At 49.9% G+C, this 19,028-nt stretch overlaps 1 protein-coding gene across 2 annotated transcripts in view; it reads left to right on the top strand.

The window, feature by feature from the left end:
• Nucleotides 1-19,028, top strand: part of CDH23 (cadherin related 23) — a gene marked incomplete at its 5' end in the record, with an annotated part of 329,115 nt that overhangs the window by 289,164 nt on the left and 20,923 nt on the right. For both annotated transcript variants that reach the window (XM_080938106.1, XM_080938107.1), the window contains 8 exons: nucleotides 7,735-7,956; nucleotides 8,270-8,389; nucleotides 9,444-9,624; nucleotides 13,477-13,610; nucleotides 13,939-14,148; nucleotides 14,952-15,059; nucleotides 17,141-17,243; nucleotides 18,449-18,574. In XM_080938106.1, coding sequence (XP_080794232.1) covers nucleotides 7,735-7,956; nucleotides 8,270-8,389; nucleotides 9,444-9,624; nucleotides 13,477-13,610; nucleotides 13,939-14,148; nucleotides 14,952-15,059; nucleotides 17,141-17,243; nucleotides 18,449-18,574 — 1,204 coding nt within the window. The remainder of the gene's footprint in view (nucleotides 1-7,734; nucleotides 7,957-8,269; nucleotides 8,390-9,443; nucleotides 9,625-13,476; nucleotides 13,611-13,938; nucleotides 14,149-14,951; nucleotides 15,060-17,140; nucleotides 17,244-18,448; nucleotides 18,575-19,028) is intronic.

Raw genomic sequence — 19,028 nt, forward strand, 5'->3', positions numbered from 1 at the left:
GTTTAGCAATTGGGAGGGAGTTTGGCCCATTCTGTGCTTGTGTGCACTGCAGCTGACACACCCTGGTACGATCATGCCCGCCAGCCAACGCTTCTGAAACACGGGCAGGGCATGCACCAGCCCAGAACTTCCCAACCTTGGGACTCGCGCTTCTCCCCATGGGTTCCCCCAGCCTCCTTCCCCCAGGGCTTTCCCCTGCTCCTGTGCACTTACTCATAGGCTCCCTTGATCCTTTCTTGTTGGTATTTTGTTTTTAACTTACCTGGAGTTTTGTTTCTGCGTGGTTTGTATTGTTTTTGTTTGGGTGGAGTTTCGTTTGTGGTTTTTAATGTGTTAGCTTTTTGAGACAGGATGTTGCCATATGTAGCTCAGGCTGGCCTCGAGATTCTTCTACCTCAGTCTGATGCATGCTGGGATTGCAAGGATGCACCTCCATGGCCCCTCTACAGAATCACTCCCATGCTGTCCTGGTATCTGCTCTTATGCATGGACTTGTGATCACTTAGAGCTTGCTCTGCTCTGTTCTTTCCTGGCCTGACCTCGGAGCCCCCTCCCTACTCCCCCTCCCCCCTTTGTATCAGTGCTTCCTTCAGACACAAGACCAGATCTGAGGTAGCGACCAGTTAATTCCTTACCTAAGTTCTCCAACCCTCCCAAACCTACTGAGTTTTGAGGACCATGGCCTCCCACCAATGTGTGTGTGTGTGTGTGTGTGTGTGTGTGTGTGTGTGTGTGTGTGTTCGTTCCATGAGCTCAGACTTTGTAACAGGGAATAATCTTGCATTTCTAATTCTTCCACCTCTGTCTCCTGCGTGCTGGGATTCCAGGTGAACACGGTCGTGCCCAGCTTCCTCAGTGTTGAGTCAGACACAGGAATTCATACATTCTAGACAAGCACTCTGCCAATGGAGAGGAATCCCACCCCACCCCCAGTGATTCTCTTTTTCACTCTGTTTTAGTGCTGGGTACTGGATCCAGGGTCTCCATCTTTCTTTGTTCCTTTGTTTCTTCTTTCCTTTCTTTCTTTGTTTCTCTTAACTTCTCAGTAAGTTTCCCTGGAGCACCTTGAATTTATCACAGCCTTTTATCATGGCCTCTCAAGTATCCAAGATTGTAAGCCTGTCTGTCCCACCAGGCCCAGCCCCCTGGCTCCCCTGTGATGGAGTCCCTAATACAGGACTGAGGTGAAAAGGCTGTCAAAGCACTGTCACCTAAGGGACAGACCTGAGAGTAAGCCCTGTCTCAATAGAGTGGCAGAGTGACCAGTGGAGGGGGACTTTGTCTAGGGACAAGGATGTTGAATTTCTAGTGGCTCCTGGCTGAAGAACAGAGGATAAACTGAATACAATGTCAGGGATTGGGCTGGGTACTCGGGGTGGTAGGGGGCGGAAGGGAGGAGGGGCTGGTAGCTATACATTGTGGATGGTGTGGACAGCCTTTCACAGTCTTTATGGGCACACCCACTTCTGGCTACTGAGTAAGGAAGGCTACCTCAGAGGGAGCACAGTACATCCTGTTATTATTAGGTGACTTATGTAGGCTTGCTATGCCTAAAGCTAGCAAATGCCCCGACATGAGATTCCCCAGAAGCTGGGAAAGCATAGGTAAGGTCCCTGAGTGTGAACCTTGGGACCCCATCTGGTAATACAGCTTTGGGTTCTTCTTGGTGATAAAATGAATATTCTCTTTTGCCAGAGAGCAGCCAAGACAAGAGAGATGAGGTAGACACTAGACCCCTCTTCCCACCCCAGCCATCCTCCATAGAGGTGAAGTAGGACCCTTCCAGGGAAGAGCAAGACACCTCCCCCACCCTCTCCCTTCCTCCCCCTGACACACATACCCGGCACTGAGCATCCTTGGGTTGCACCACAGGAAGGCACAGGAATTGCCCAAGCTGTGGGCCTGGCCCAGCAAACCTCAAACGCTCCTGAAAAGCAAGGCAGGCAACAGGAGTCCAACTTCCTCCTCAGCTCAGAAGCCAAGGAAATCAGAAGGGGACACAGAACAGGACACGGGGGAGTGTCCTGTTCAAGCCCCCCACCCTTCAACCCCTGAGTGACAGTCAGACTCACTTTCAGGACAGTGGCCATGAGGACTCCAACCTTTCCTTACAGCTGGTGTTCTTGTCTCTTATGGTTGCAGGGAGTGGGGCAGGGTGGGGCTCAAGCTGAAGAGGAGGGAGGCAAATGTTCATAGCTGTAAGCATAACCGTGCAGAACACAAGGGGGACGTGTCAGCCTTCCCTGGTGGCCATGGTGGTGTCACATAGCACCACGCATTAAGAAGAGAGATGTAAAAGGCTGCCTAAACTACAGAAGGGATGGGAGAAAGCTTGAAGAGATTTCCTGCCTGGAAGGGATGCTAGGGCTGTTCTAGTGTCCAGCCTATTTCAGACTCGGAGTGAGGTCTCTCTCCACCCCAGTGAGAAATGTTAGCACAGCGCTTTCTCCCCCTCACATGATTACTACCATTTATACATAGTTGTCCATTTATTTATTTGCTCCATGTGTGTATTTATATAGGTTCTGCCACCGCAAACTCATGAAGGACAGAAGACAAAGACGGAAGTCAGTTTTTTGTTGTTGTTGTTGTTTTGTTTTGTTTTTCTCCTTCCACCATGTCCGTCCCAGAGATTGATGTCAGGTCGCAAGGCTCGGTGACAAGTACCTAGACCAGCTGAGCCATCTCGCTGGCTCTCTCCCCCATCTTTGCTGCCTCCTTAAAGATTCCTTAGGGACTCTAAGATCCAAGTAGTGTGTACCTAACAGTGGAGTTCAGTCCACAGGACTACCAACAATAAGACAGAGCCCCAGAATGTCTGCACCAGAAGGAACATTAAGGTCAAGGCAGCTCCATTGTTCACACACAGTAAATGCCCAGAGAGGAGGTACCAACTTACCATCACACAGGCCTCTTCTCTAGGACACTGGCCCTGCCTGCTTTGGAAACAGTCTTCAAAACCCCTGACCTCAAGACCCAGAGCTATGATCTTAAGAGTCATCACCTCCTCGGGGATAGTGACCACCTTTTTAAGTTCCAAAGCTTTCCCATCTCTCTAGCACTGCTCAGCTAGCTGCAGGGCCAGACAGAACCGAGAACAAAGTTGCGGCCATGTTGGCAGATGGCGCTTTTTATGCTGCCTGTTTTCCATCCATCCTTGGCAGTGGCCTGCTTACATCAGCCCTCTCACCCAACCATCTCGGAAGTCCTCCCACCCTCAGTATCTCTCAGTAGCCCCTAATCATGGTGTGTTCATTACTGTTGTAGAGCTGAGACCGACGGAAGGCTGGGCAGGTAGCCCAGCTGGTGAAGGCTTGCCCAGCAAGCGTGAGGACCTAAATGGGCCCCCATAAGAAGTGGGATGTGGTGCCCTAGGCCTATCATCCCAGCACGGGGTGGTAGAGATGAGAGGATCCTTGGGCTCTCTGCCCCAATCAGTGAATACCAGGTTCAACGGGAGACTATGCCTCAAAAATTAACGTAGAGAGGCTTGAGCCATAGCTCAGTCATTAAGAACCCGGGGCATCCTTGTTTTAGATATCTAAATACAGAAGAAGGAAGAAGATGGAAAAGTGTCTGCTTTGTACATTCAATTAACTTATAAAGTCACCCATCTTCTGATAATTTATTGCTAATTGTGCATTTCAGTTAAGACCCAAACCACCGACCTCAGGAAATATGACCAAGAGCTTAGGGTGTTTTGAGATTTTATTATTGACATATATGTATGGAGAGTAAGACACATACCACATGTATGGAGGTAAGGGGACAACTTGTAGGGCTTGGTTTCTTTTCTACCATGTGGATCCCAGGGATCGAACCTGGGTCAGGAGAGCTTGGCAGCAAGTGCCCTTATCTGCTGAGCCATCTTGCTGGCCCCTGTAAATGTGATGGTTAAAACAAATGTTTCTTGGGGCCGATGACATAGCTCCATAGCAGGGTATGTGCTTAGAGTGTTCAGAGCCCCAGGGTCCAGTTCATGAAATGAATAAATTTAGTTTCAGTACTAAAACATAATTAAGATGAAGAATTATTGGGGACTTCTGCCCTCCACACACCCCTGAAAAATGCATATGTACCATGTGCACACACTCATACATGCACACACCACCTGAGAGAACAGCTTATAGGAGAACAGTGTGCCTTGTTTACTGTTTTAGAGACTCTCTCAATAGTTTCTTGGCCCCCATGTACTTGGGCAGAACATCATGAGGGTAGGAGGGTGTATTGTATGCTCCCCATCTCATATCATAGTAGGAAAGAAGCTTGAGAGAGAGACAGACTGGGAACCAGGGTATGCCTTCTCCCCCCCCCATAACCCTCTCCTTCCAGCTTAGCCCCACTTCCCAAAGAGTCTATCATCTTCAGAAATGCACGGTCAGCAGAGGACCAAGCCTTCCACATATGAACCTGTGGGGACATTTCATAATCAAACCAGAGCGAGCAGCTTGCTTCGACCAGTGTCCCTGCAGGAGCAGTGTGGTATATGAAGAAAAGGCTTGACTCAAAGGTTTAATGGATAGACTCTTCAGAGGGGACTAGCCGAGCACCTAGAGACCAGCAGCAGCTGTCATGATGCAGGAGGAGGAGGGATATGTTAGTGACAGTCCTTGTTACTATAACAAAATGTCTGGCAAGAGGAACTTAAGGGTGGAAGGGTTTATTTTGGCTCACCATTGACAGCCCTTTATGGCAAGGAAGAGACTAAATAGTGATTAAGGCAAATGGAAATGTGTGCAAAGGCTTAGGGTCTGTTTAAATTATTATTACTAATAATTATTAATTATTATTATTACTATTGTATATGTTATCATTATGTCATGACAGTAGGAGATAAGGCAGGTGGTCATATTGTATTCACAGTTCAGAATCAGAGAGGGGGGTATGCTGGTACTCAGCTTTCTTTTTCTTTATTAGTCAACCAGGATCCCAACTCATGGACCAGTGTGGCCCATAGTAGATGGCTCTTCCATCTCAACCCAGTATAGAAACTCTCACAGAGACACCAGAAGCTTGTCTCCTCGATGATTCTAGACCCTTTCAAGCTGACAGTTGTCCTGGTTAGCTTCCTGTCAGCTTGACACATTCTAGAATCTTCTGAGGGACTGCCTCCATCAGAGTGCCTGTAGACAAGTCTGTGGGGCCTTTTCCTCATAGCTGATCTTTGTGGAAGAGCCCAGCCCACAGTGGGTGGTACCATTTCTAGGTAGGTGGGTCTAGGCTATGTAAGAAACTAAACTGAGAAAGCTAGTAAGCAGCATTCCTCCATAGTCTCTGCTTCAGTTCCTGCCTCTGGGTTCCTGATTGATTGCATCGATTACACGCTAAAGACATCAAGAAGGAGTATCCATCCAAATGTATCCAAATATCGAATTAAGGGATGATAAAGAATCTTGCTCTTGAAGTAGTTGACCAAGAGAAAGCTCAAGTTTGAGTTTTACACTTTCTCTCTGTGTGTTTGTCTGTCTGTAGTTGTGGTTGTTGGTCTGTTTGCTTTGTCTGTCTGAAACTACCTGCTCTGTCTGTCTCTGTCTGTCTATTTCTTTCTCTCTCTCTCTCTCTCTCTCTCTCTCTCTCTCTCTCTCTCTGTGTGTGTGTGTGTGTGTGTGTGTGTGTGTGAGTGAAAGAGAGACAGAGAGAGAAACAGAGAGACAGACAGAGACAGAGTGATCTGTCTTTCCCTGTATCTCTCCCTAATGAAGTGTTTGGTTTATATTTATCGAAGAACACAGAAAACATGATATAAAAATGAGGAATTCTTTGACAGAGCTCTGTGATGGAAAACATTACTCAAGAGACCCAGAACAGCACTCCAAGCCACACAGATGTTACCAACAGATATCCACATGTTGTTTCCAACATTTGTGGGATATTTGTTGCCTAAAGATACTTTTAACTTGTTGACAGCAAATGATTGCCACAACACACACACACACACACACACACACACACACACACACACACTGTTCTGTGACAGGGGCATGGAAAAGCCCATCACTTAAGAGTAAAAGTGTGTATTAGCTTAGGTTGTAAATGCTGGTTACATGGGGGAGATTCAAGGCATGGTAAGACTGGTTATGTGGTTTTCTTAAAAGCAGGTGAAACTTAAGCTGAGAACAGAAGGCTAATTCTCAGGGCATATTATTAACTTGACAGCAAGGTCCACCGAAAGTTCAAGTCTTGGGCTGGAGAGATGGCTCAGTGGTTAAGAGCACTGACTACTCTTCCAGAGCTCCTGAGTTCAATTCCCAGCAACCACATGGTGGCTCATAACCATCTGTAATGGGATCCAATGCCCTCTTCTGGTGTGTCTGAAGACAGCAGCAGTGTATTAATTTAAAAAAAAATCTTAAGTTTAGTCTCTTCATAGGCAAGAGGTATGTTCAGAAAAACGTATGACCGCACTTTAGTTCTGCCCTGACTTACCTCCATGAGTAAGGGGGAAATGTAACCCAAATAAACCCTTTTCTCCCCACGTTGTTTAATTGCAGCAACAGAAACCCAGCAAAAACAAAGATCAGTTTTAGTCATCCCAAAGGAGGTGACAGTATTGGTTTCCAGAAAGAGCTAGAGCTTGGAGGGACCCCAGCCGGAGACCCTGAACCAGGACAGGGCTGTGGTGAGGAGTGGAGGGGTGAAAGAAGGCTGCCCCCTTTCCTCACCCCACTCCTGTCTTCTGCCAGGAACCCACACTGGCCAACTCTGGAAGACAGACAGCAAGGGTTGTAGGCTAGGTGGGCCACAGGAGCAGCCTCCCAAGCAGAAGGTAGAGAAGTTGAAGTCAGGGAACACGGAACACCAACAAACAGGAAGGGTATCTTTACATTCCCCCTGGTTGTGTGGAGCCAGAGAGCCATCCGCAAAATGTCTCTGAGTTGTGATTGGCTGAATATGATTCGTGGTCCGGTGGTCCAAGCATCAACTAGAGATAGTCAATCAGAACCACAGAAATTTCTTACAGTAAAGTCATGTCCTAGAGATTTGACTTCTCAGAGGTCAACAAATTCTAACCACGAAGTCACCCAAGCCTGATATCCTACCTCTTTAAAGTGCTATAAATGTGTGTTTTTTTTTAATTTACACATTGGGCTGAGGACTTAATGTTCTTGCCTCTTGTGAACTTGTCAGGAAGATTTCAGATAATGCTCTAAATTGGGGAAGCTACTGGAGTTCATCCCATGTGCCTGAAGGGTTTGTGGAGTTAATTTCTTTGAAACGGTGTCTTACTATGTAATCATGACTAACCTCAGTCTCACTATATAGGCTAAAGTGGCCTTGAATTGATATAAATCCTCCTGCCTCTGTCTCCCATGTGTTGGAATTATAGGTTTTTGGCACCATGGCTAATTCTATATGCCAGTTTTAACCATTGGGTCACTGTGCTAACAAGGATTTTAAGCTTGTAATCTAACCTCAGCAGGTTTATGATTGATTGGTGATGTCTGCAGTATTATGGTTGATTGGTGATGTCTGCCATGAGTATAGAAAGAAATGGTAATATGTGTGCCAACCTGGCCCCAAATAATTACCAGGCTTGATTTTAACAAAGCCTCTGCACATTCTCCTACCAGCCTGTGACTTCCTCCCCAACCCATTCTCTCCTCTTTTCTTCCCTAAATGGGATCCTGCATTGGATCATACTGAATGAATTTAAGCCAGAGAAACATCAGACTGGATCCACCTTGATCCCTCTGGCCTCCTGACCAAGGCGTCTGACCAGGTTCTTCTCTCTAGGCCACCACCCATGTGTACGTGACTATCGTGGATGAGAATGACAACGCTCCTGTGTTCCAGCAGCCACGTTATGAGGTGGTGCTGGACGAGGGCCCGGACACAGTCAACGCCAGCCTCATCACTGTCCAGGCGCTGGACCTGGATGAGGGGCCGAATGGCACTGTCACCTATGCCATTGTGGCAGGCAACATCATCAATACCTTCCGAATCAACAGGCATACGGTCAGCAGCTGGGGGCAGGGAGGGGGAAACCCCCCCCCAAGGGCTTGGTGGGAAGCTTTGTGATAGTGATATCATAGGGCTTAAGGAGTAAACATAGAGCCTAGAAGGAAACAGGAGTGCCCAGTGACGGGGGAGATGGAGCAGAAAGCTTTCATGGATAGGACCTATCTGCCTTCAGTGGTGCTGTGATTGATTAATGATGTCTGTCATGGGCACAGACAGCAATTGTGGCTAGGATGTCAGAGTCTATTTGATATAACCATAGAGCTATATACCATTATCCTCTCTCCCCTTGGACTTTCCGTATCCGCAGGGTGTCATTACTGCTGCCAAGGAGCTAGACTATGAGATCAGTCATGGCCGCTACACCCTGACCGTCACTGCTACGGACCAGTGTCCCATCTTGTCCCACCGCCTCACCTCTACTACCACAGTAAGTGGAATCCATCCCCAAGGTGGTGGTGAAGGAAAACAGAGAAGCTCCCTAAAGGAAGGGAAAGGAAAAGGGAAATTCCTGTTGGGAGGAAATACCTGCAGGCAAGGGCTCCTGTTTATCTCCGCTGCTCATCCAGACTTGCTGTGTTACTTCCAGGTAGTCCCTGAGCTTCTCTGTGACTGTGACTAGCAGTTGAGTAAAAAAAAAAAAAAAAACCCTGCCTTCTTTTCTTTCGTGGGGAAAGCATGCCCTCTGGTCCAATTAACAGTGATTCAGATCCCAGCTCTTTAATTTCCTGGCTGTGTGACTCTGGGCAAATCACTTAACCTTCCTGAGCTTCTGTTTCTTCATGTATGAAAGCTGTGGTTCAGGATATAGGAGCAGCAAATGGGACGACATGGGATGATGACCGGAGTTAAGGATGAGTTAATCAGTTATACCTATAAAGACAGAAAGCAGCAACAGGCTTAGAGGTTCAAGACCAGCTCAGGCTATGTAGGAAGACCCTGTGTCAAAGGGGGCAGGGACAGGGGCTGGGAAGGAGCTGGAGTGAAGGTCAGTGGTAGAATACTTGCCTACCATGTGCAAGGTCATGAGTTCAATTCCCAGCACCCATACATACACACACATATACACATACACACAACTACAGAAATACACATATATATATATATATATATATATATATATGTATATATATATATTATATACAACTAAACATACACATAGACACACACAACTGTATACACAGACACACATATACAACACAAATATATACACAAGTACACACATAGAGACACACACAGAGACACACACACACATAGACACACAGACAAACATACCCAAAGCACACACACACACACGAAGGTGTGTCATGAGGGGACTTGAACCACAGCTCACACGCATGCACAGCTTAACTACCCTCCCACCCCGTGACATTGTACGTTCCCTTTAGCCCCTGGGGACCAGCACCAGACCCAGTATGAGGTACAGTTGCTGAGTTTCTCCAGGCATCTGAGGCCAATCCTGGCTAAGTTGTTCACTGTCTCAGGTGCTCGTGCATGTGAATGACATCAACGACAACGTGCCCACTTTCCCTCGGGACTATGAAGGACCATTTGATGTCACTGAGGGCCAGCCAGGGCCCAGAGTGTGGACATTCTTGGCCCATGACCGAGACTCTGGTCCCAATGGGCAGGTGGAGTACAGTGTTGTGGATGGAGACCCGCTGGGTAAGTGGGACCTCTGCTGGTATGGTGGCAGGCATGACCCGGGAACCTCTCTTCACCTGGTGGTCTTAAAGGGTCATAGCTCTCTCTAGGCATAGGTAGGGAACACCCATACATGGAAAAATCTTCAGCTGAAGGAAAGCAAGCATTCCCTCCACCTGTATCTCAGGACCCCAGAAGCTAGGGTATACATTTGGGGAGCACTGAGCTTCTCTGAACACCTCAGTGTCCCCCCAAACAGAAGCCTACACAGCTCGGCATGGTAGCCTGTGCCTTTAATTCCAGCACTCAGGAGGTAGAGGCGGGTTGGTCTAAAAGACATCTGGGGAGGGGCCTTCAGAAGCTGTAACAGGAAAATAGCTGAGACTATGGCCCCACATGGGGTGCCATGCCTCTCTATTTTTTTAAGAACAAAAGCAAATATCTTGGTCATTCTGTGACTGTTCATGAGAATCTACTATGTGCTGGCCATGTGCCAAGGGATGCAGAAGAGACGCAAGCCATCTGGGCAGGTGGGGAAGAGGTGTTTAGGAAGAACAGCACAGAGATCCCAAGGTCCTGAGGTCCAAGCCTGACTGGTAGGATAGAGAGCTGGGGGAGGGGAGGGCCCTGGGTCTGGTGTGAGCAAGGGAAGGAGGAGAAAGAGAGGGTGCCATCCAGAGGTCTTGGTATTTACTGGGTGAGGTGGATACCTCGGTCATTGGAGCAACATGATTTGACTCAGGTTTGCCCTTTCTCTCACCCCCACCCCCACTTCTCAGATTCATCTTGGCTCTGCCCCAAGCCTGTTTCTTATCAGCTGATAAAGGGATGTACCAGGCCACTCAGAACAAAGGTCACTGCAGCCTCAGCCTGCAGGGCCTGCTCCCTGGCCCAGTCACCTCCCCAGACTTGAGCCCAAGTGTTTGTACTACGCTCTCCCAGGACCTCCCTGCTTCCATCCCTTCATCCAAAACACCCCAAGCACAGGAACCGCAGTGAACTCATTAAAACCTCAGTCAGACCACATCTCTCCCATGCTCAAAGCCCCCAAGGTGACTACATTACTCAAAGCCAGACAAAAATCATCTCTTCAGCCTCATTCTTTTACTCAAATCCCCACTAGACAGTCAGTCTGCAGCTCCTTGACCCTTCCAGGGATGCTCAGACCTCAGGACCTTTGCATCTGCCGTCTCCAGCAGTTCCTGAGGGAAAAGGAAAGCCAACAAAGCATGCCATCCCCACTTGAGCTTTGGCCACCAATCTTGCCTCCTTCTTGGGACCTCACAGCTATTCTTTCTAGCCAAGCCATTCTGAGATCCCTTCTCCTCTCTTCTTTGCAAGTTCTCAGTCCTCTAGAGAGCGCCTGGGCTTCTTTTAGGATGCCTCTCCCATATCAAGAGTTACTTTATGACCAGCCCAACCAAAGGGAACTCCTGCCAGAGAGCCCATTTTCCAAATGGAACAATCAAGGCCCTGCTTGGGAAAAATCTGGCTGTAGGCCAGGCACAACTGGGCTGAAGGTTGTGACCTCCTATCTCTAGGTATAAGGGATGGGAGTAGGGCAGTATTAGGAGTTCTGGCCGGGGGAAGTTGCTGAAGAGGCTAATATGTGAATGTGTACGGTGGTGGGGGATGTCTAGCCAGAATTCTACTATCACTCCAAGCCATCCACTATAATCAGGTCTTGCCTGCCTTTGCCACTGTGGAGGGGAGCCATTTGCCAGCACATAGCAGTGTGTCAACAGGACTGGGAAACCCCAAGAAAGGGAATCCCCATGCTTTGGAGGCCTTGGAGCCTAGGGCACAGGAAATCCTGCCTCTACAACTTCCTCACCCCTAAGCAGGGAGGGGCCAGGGTGCTTAGGGAGCCTGGGAGCGGAAGAGCTGGTGGGAAGTCCCAGCTGCAGGTGGGCATGGGAGCTGTTATGGCCCAAACTGGGTACCCAAGTTAGTGTCCTGGGACGTGAGACAGATAACAGAAGCCACCAGGATGCCTGGGTCTGTCTTTGCCAAGCCTCTGTGCTGTATGCCTCACTCTGAGCCTGGACCCCAAGTACCAAGAGGAACAGAAAACGTTCATACTTACATTCCAGCACTTAGGAGGCTGAGGCAGGAGGATTGCCTCAGATTCTAGGCCAACCTGGGCTATAACCCGAGAGCCTGTCTCAAGCAAACGGGGGAGAGATGAGGATAACTTTCTTCCCAGCTCAGACCCTGAAACGCTGTGTAGAAGTGATGACATGACCCCTCCTCACATCCTGACTGATCACCAGAGCCCCAGCCCTTCTGTCTTCACAGAGGCTCCTACTTGCTCCTCCGGCTCCCTTCATCTCTCTCTCAAACCTCTACCCCATCAGTCCGGAGGGGTGTTATCTAGAAACCCCAGGGGATCTGAGCTCAGTTCTGTCATTAACACACTGGCAAGCCCAGAGGACACTGTTCTCTAGCTCCTAACTTCATATTCCAAAGAACATGAGCCACAGGGTAGGCCAGGGTGTGTGACCCTAAGGTTCTTACCTTAGACACTGGCACTTGTATCAGAGTTAGATTTGTGTTAGCTCTAAGCAGGATCCAGAGATCTTAGCCACAGGGGAAAGAAATCAGATGACCACAGGTCCGGAAAATCACTCCCTATGTTCCAGTTGGGGCTCTGCACTGGACCCAACCAGGGTCTCAAATCGTTCTTACCCGCTGCCCCAGTGCTCACAGGAGTGGTCCTCCTATATGGTAAAGGTAGCCCTAAGGCGCTGTCTTTTCTCACAAGATGTCCTACCTGGGCAGTCACATTTGCCAGCAATTCAGGCTGGGAAGATTAGAGACAGCCGGCTGAGATCTAGCTCTGCCCACGGATTCCAGGTTCTTATCTCTAACAAAGAATTCAGAGATAAGACAAAGGGGTTGGGAAGGGTTCCCCTCTCCATTGTGCGTGGGTGCATGGTGTGTGTGTGCACATGCATGTAGAGGCTCACGATTAATCTCAGGAATCACCCTCACCCTCTTCTATCTTACTCATTGAGGCAGGGTCTCTCACTAAACCCAGAACTCGCTGATAAGCCGGCTTGTTCTGGGGATCATCTGTTTGTGCCTTCTGAGGCCGGAGTTACAGGGGTGGGGGTAGGACATGATGTCCTGACCTTCACATGGGTTTCTGGAGATCCAAACTATGGTTCTCATTCTTGCATGGCAAGTACTTCAACTTCTCAGCCATGTCCCTACCCCAAGGGAGGAAGTTCCATCATGGAAAGAACGCACGTATCAGAAGGAAATATGAACATCTAAGGAGAGGCAAACAGCCAGTTATTCTAGGCTGATGGTGGTGTTGGCAGAAAGCAAAGGACAGGCCACAGTGTTTTCCTTTGGTTATAGTGGTAACACCCAGCGTAGACAGCCACATGACACTCTCCTGTGACGTGGCCCAGTGGTTGCCTCAGCCCCCTGATAGCTTGAGATCTTTTTTTACCTGTCTAGAACATACTTTGACCACAGTCAGGAAGAGCATGTCGTGTAGGGAGGGGGTCCCGTAACCCAGGGACAATGGCATATGGCTGGAATCCCAACACTTGAGACATGGAGGCATATGGGTAAGGAGTTCGGGGTCAGCCTGGACTACGTGAAACTCTGCCTCAAAACAGGCAGAAAGACATCCCACCCCTACTGGATTTAACACAACCACCACTCCTGTGCCATCCTCTGGCAAGCTTGAGGCCACAAGGGCAGCTAATTGGTCAGGAATTACCACTTGCCCTTCGTGCCCATAAAGGGCCCATGATGGCATATGCCTCAGCTGCTCCTGATAGCTTGAGGAAGGCTGGCTAGGGTGGGGGAGCTCTGAGGCAGGGCCAGCTAACTTGGGCCTGTTCTGGTGGCTTCCAGGAGAGTTTGTGATTTCTCCTGTGGAAGGTGTGCTGAGGGTCCGGAAGGAGGTAGAGCTGGACCGGGAGACCATTGCCTTCTACAACCTGACCATCTGTGCCCGAGACAGGGGCGTACCACCACTCAGCTCCACGGTGAGTCTGGTCTAGCTCCGTGGCATCCCTTGATGTTCAATGAACACCTGTAAACATTGTCTCCCTCAGCCCTGAGGAACCAGAGGTGCCTCTTGAACTTGGCCTTAGGGAATCTTGGCTCTCCAGGGTCCTCACGTCATAATACCCGCTCAAAGGGCTGTCTTTCCTTCCGGCCTCTGCCCCTCATCAGACCTTTCACTTCCCTCCCCTTCTGATTGACTTCATCCTTCATCTTCCTCTTCACAACCTCTCTCCACGTCTCTGCTACCTTCGCACTGTCTGTCCCCTCCTCTTCAGTCACATCCCCCCCTGGTTCTCCCTCCCCCAGATGCTGGTGGGAATCCGAGTCCTGGACATCAATGACAACGACCCGGTGCTGTTGAACCTTCCCATGAATGTCACCATCAGTGAGAATAGCCCTGTCTCCAGCTTCGTTGCCCACGTCCTGGCCAGCGATGCTGACAGCGGCTGCAATGCCCTGCTCACCTTCAACATCACCGCCGGCAACCGAGAGCGGGCCTTCTTCATCAATGCCACGGTAGGTTCGGATCTGCCCGGGAATCCTGGCTCGTTCTACCAGGGGGTTCATTGAGGAGCAGACTGGGGCAGAGACTTCTTTGTGGCAGTGAAGAAACTGGACCCCCAAAGTGTGAACAGCAGCAACAGCAGAAAGACTAGGAGTTCCGGGTCATCGTGGCTCCACAGTTGAAAGTCAGTCCGTGCAGCTCCTAGAGCCAGACAGGGTGTGGGAATTCTGGCTGGCAGAGGAGCTCCATCCGCCTTAATTAAACAATAGAGGGAGGCAACTGAGCTGGCTTCGTAGGTAAACCAGTCTTTTGGTTATGGGTACACTAATTAGCACAGTTGCCCTGATCCATTGGTGCCGATGTGGACTGTGGTGCTTAGTGCAGGAACCCAGCCCCAGTCAGTTAGCCCCCCTTAGTTTTGTTGAGCCTCGTTTTCTTGTATCCACAAACCACAAGCCTCCCTTAACCCATTCCCCCAAGCCGTCTTCTGGGCACACATGGACCCTAAACTCTAAGATGGTTTGAACCATACTTCAGTGCACCTGAATTTCTCCTGGCCTCTTGGAGTGTCTGTAGACCATTGACACCATGGTCTTCTAAGGTCCCTTGCTTTGGATTTGCTCAGAACTTGGTTATCACTGACTTGGGAGGTTACCATCTCCTTGGGATGATCCTGGTACCTCTGACCCGTATCTCTTAGGTACTTTGGGGGAAGGTACTTCCAGCCACCTAGGAGCTGTGGCCATTGCATGGGTCACTGGGGTGTGTGGGGTGGGGAAATGCCTGTTCCTCTAACCATCCAGACACATCCCAGACAGGGATCGTCACTGTCAACCGGCCCCTGGACCGAGAGCGCATCCCAGAGTACAGGCTGACTGTTTCTGTAAAGGACAACCCAGAGAACCCACGCATAGCCAGGAAGGTGAGGCTGTAAGAGACTGAGGGTGGACGGGGTAAAAGAGGGGGTAAAGAGGGGAAGAGAGAGTGAGAGTGGATGGGGAAGGGGAAGCCAAATGTGTGTGAGGGGGCTGTAAGAGTGAGAATGGGTGATTGAACAAGTGTGTGAGTGCACACACACACACACACACACACACACACACACACACACCTTCCCTTGGTGAGCAGGTGGCAGGCTACCACAGGCTTAGAAGCACACATCTGCCTTAGCAAGTGCTGGCTTTGGATCTCAGTTCTCCTGTTCAAGGGTCTGTGCTTGAACCAATCCATCTTCTCCCCGCCTCCCTTTTTTTTCTCTTGCACAAAGTTGCATTTCTGAGTCAGTACTGAGCCTGGCCCAGGGTCAGCACCTATTGGATGTCAGCTGACTGATGACTGTTGTTCACCAAACCACAGATGGGTGTGCACACATAGGACTCAGACCTGCACTTGGAGCTCCTGAAGTGGGAGGGAGGGCTACAGCATCCTGAAAGGCAGTGGGTGCTGCTGACAGACCCTTTCCGGTTGGAACTGGTCTTTTCTCACTGCTCCTGGTGTTGGACTAGGATCCTGTGCCTGTATCCTCAGAGCTGCTCCCAACCAGCTAAGTGACTCTGTTGGCACACTGCTTCCTCAATACCTCAGTTTCCCCATCTGGACTCTGAACTGGAGCAACTTATCTGTGACTACACCAATAAAGGAAATACCATCCCCGCCTCCACCTACAGACCCTTGGGAGCCCCCTTGTATTCTTGATTAGATGCTAGATTTTATTGTGAAGGGATGCCAGTCCTGTCAGATCTGTTGAGATGGCCATGTGATGTCTGGCTCTGGGTCCATTTATGTGATGAATTGCATTTGTTAGTGTATATTGAACCAACTCATCATCTCTGGGAAGAAACCAACTTGATTTTGCTGATCACCTAGTCTCTCTCTTAGGCTTGCAGGTATTTTGTTGAGAATGTTTGTGTCTCTGTTCAATCCGAATGAACCTGTAGTTTGTTGTTCTTGAACAGGTTGAACTGCTGGGTCCACGGTGTCTGTGGCACTGCTGGCCATTGTGTTGGCTGTGGTGAGGGGAGTTGGTTGGGGTAGTAAACAAGTGGACCTGGGGCCAAGTAGACCAGCTAGTAGAGAGATGAAATATTCCTAATCCCTTCGTCTTCCTAAATACAATGAGTCACTTGTCAAATGTGGCTTCTATGGTGCTGTCTGGAGCTTTGAGGCAAAGGTTACCATCTCTGTACCCTCATCTGAGGTCTGCAGAGTTGTATTCAGGGGCCCAGGAGGGACACATGGTCTGAGCTGCAGCTTTGGGTTGGGAGCATGGGTGAGCTTAGGCTAACTAACATCAATCAGACATGAAGGTCTGGAAGCCAGGACTCCCCTTCCAACCAAAAATCCTCCGTTCATAGGCAGTGTGGTATGCCTAAGTACCCTCCCACCCACACTGGCCCTCGATCACACACCACTCCCATAAAAGAATTAAGATTCCTTTTGATCAGAGAGGAAGGTGGAGACAGGCCAGTCTGGGGGTGGTATCTTGAGAAGATCACCCCGTGAGCAGCCAGCAGAGATGTCACCTGACCTCTCCATCTCTGCACATGGTCCCTGTCTTAGTCAGGGTTTCTATTCCTGCACAAAACATCGTGACCAAGAAGCAAGTTGGGGAGGAAAGGGTTTATTCAGCTTACACTTCCACATTGCTGTTCATCACCAAAGGAAGTCAGAACTGGAACTCAAGCAGGTCAGGAAGCAGGAGCTGATGCAGAAGCCATGGAGGGATGTCACTTACTGGCTTGCTTCCCATGGTTTGCTCAGCCTGCTTTCTTATAGAACCCAGGTCTACAAGCCCAGGGATGGCACCACCCACAATGGGCTGGGCCCTCCCCTCTTGATCACTAATTGAGAAAATGCCTTCCAGCCGCATCTCATGGAGCCATTTTCTCAAGGGAAGCTCCTTTCTCTGTGATAACTCCAGCTTGTGTCAAGTTGACACAAAACCAGCCAGTACAGTTCCCTTTGATAGTGAGACATAGAGCCTTCTCACTCTTCCTCCTATCACAGGATTTTGATTTACTGCTGGTCTCTCTGGCTGACGAAAATGATAACCACCCCCTCTTCACCGAGGGCACGTACCAGGCTGAGGTGATGGAGAACTCTCCTGCTGGTAGGTGCTTCTATTATACGGGCAGACACACCAGGGCCTCGGGTATCGGGGATGCACTGTGCACCTGGTGGCGTAGCTAGACATAAAACTCAGCGGGTACAGGGGGAGGGTGCAGCCCGAGGCTTGGGGGCTGGGGCTGCTGCAGAGGCCACAGGTCTGTTTGGGAGAGATAAGGGTAGTCGTTGATATGATCACCCTGGGGTGATCTAAAAGCAGCTCCACTGTAACCCTAAGAGGAATTCAAGGTAAAAAGAGTACCCAGGACAGAGATGAACCCATCTTCCCTGCCCCTCAGCACTGTAAGATAGAAATCATGGGCTCTGCAATCAGAAATGGGGCTCCAGGATCCTGGTTAGGCAGCCTAGCCATTGGCCCTACACACTAGTCAACCTTGCCTCCCTTTGATGGGTCCTCACACCCTTCTCTACCCCACCCAGAGTCCCCAGATGTTGATTTTTGACTCAGAAGGAGATAGGCCAGATAGTACTGTCTCTGGACAGATGACACCTCTGTGTAGCTTTGACTTTGAAATATGCTGGTGTGCACATCGCTGTGGTACAGTGTGGTATACTGCCACATAAAGGCAGATGTGTGGAGTTACGTGTGCACAGACACATGTAGGCACACAGGTGGTCCTGCAATGTACTTCCTGCACTGGCAAGTGTGCCTACCAACAGAGACAGACACACAGATAAGGGCACAGCTAGAGCATCCTAAACTTGAATGTGCCCTGTGTGCATGTAATCACTAGCAGGTGATCTCAGAGCCCCCCCCCACACACACACACATACATGCACATATTTATAGCCATGTACAGTCAGACCTATAATAGAGCAATGTCTACATGCATATGGACAGACAAGGAACACAGGTAGAGGGGACACCAGGGAGCCCCCTTGATCCTCCAGCGGAGTGGCCAGCCTCAAAGGCTGCTGGGAAGCAGGCATAGCTCCAGGCAGGCCAGAGGGGCTTGCTCACCGTTCTTGTGTTTTCTCCCCAGCAGAGCTTTGAGGCCGCTCCCAGGCATCTGCGTTCAGTCTGCCAAGGCTGCCGCAGGCCCACCCCAGGGCCTCCCTACCCGCTCCCTGCCCACCTCCCCGCCTTCCCCTCTCATCCATCGCCAGCCATGGTCATGGGGACACGGACAGGGAGGGGGGAGGGCGGGAACCAGGCTGGCCCGTGGTGATTCCTCTCCTTTGGCTCAGGGACGCCCCTCACTGTGCTCAATGGACCTATCCTGGCCCTGGATGCTGATGAAGATGTGTACGCCGTAGTCACGTATCAGCTCCTGGGCGTCCACAGTGACCTGTTTGTTATCGACAACAGCACAGGTGAGGGCCGTGCAGCAGCTTACACACCAATTCTGTGATGGGAGTGGCCCAGTCTTGGGGCAAGGGTGGTGGTTCTCAACCTGTGGGTCGCGACCCCTTGATGAGGTGAATGCCCTTTTCACAGGAGTTACCTATCAGATGTTTACATCATGATTTGCAGCAGTGGCAGAATTACAGTTATGAAACAGCAATGAAAATAATTTTATGGCTGGGGGGTGGTCACTACAACATTAGGTCACAGCATTAGGAAGTCTGAGAACCACTATTCTAGGGTTCCTCCTTAGTTTGGGCCCAGGTTCTTCTGTAGCCCACAGCCCACATCGTGACTGGATTAGGCCCCCAGAGTCTCAATGGGAGGGCCCTGGAAGAAGAGTAGAGGCAACTTTAGGAAACACTTGCTGCATAGACTCTGCCCAAGCTAGCAGCTCCTGTCCTCTCCCTGCATGTCCTGGGT

The sequence above is a fragment of the Micromys minutus genome (assembly GCF_963924665.1).
Source record: "Micromys minutus genome assembly, chromosome: 25".
NCBI classification, from domain to species: domain Eukaryota; kingdom Metazoa; phylum Chordata; class Mammalia; order Rodentia; family Muridae; genus Micromys; species Micromys minutus.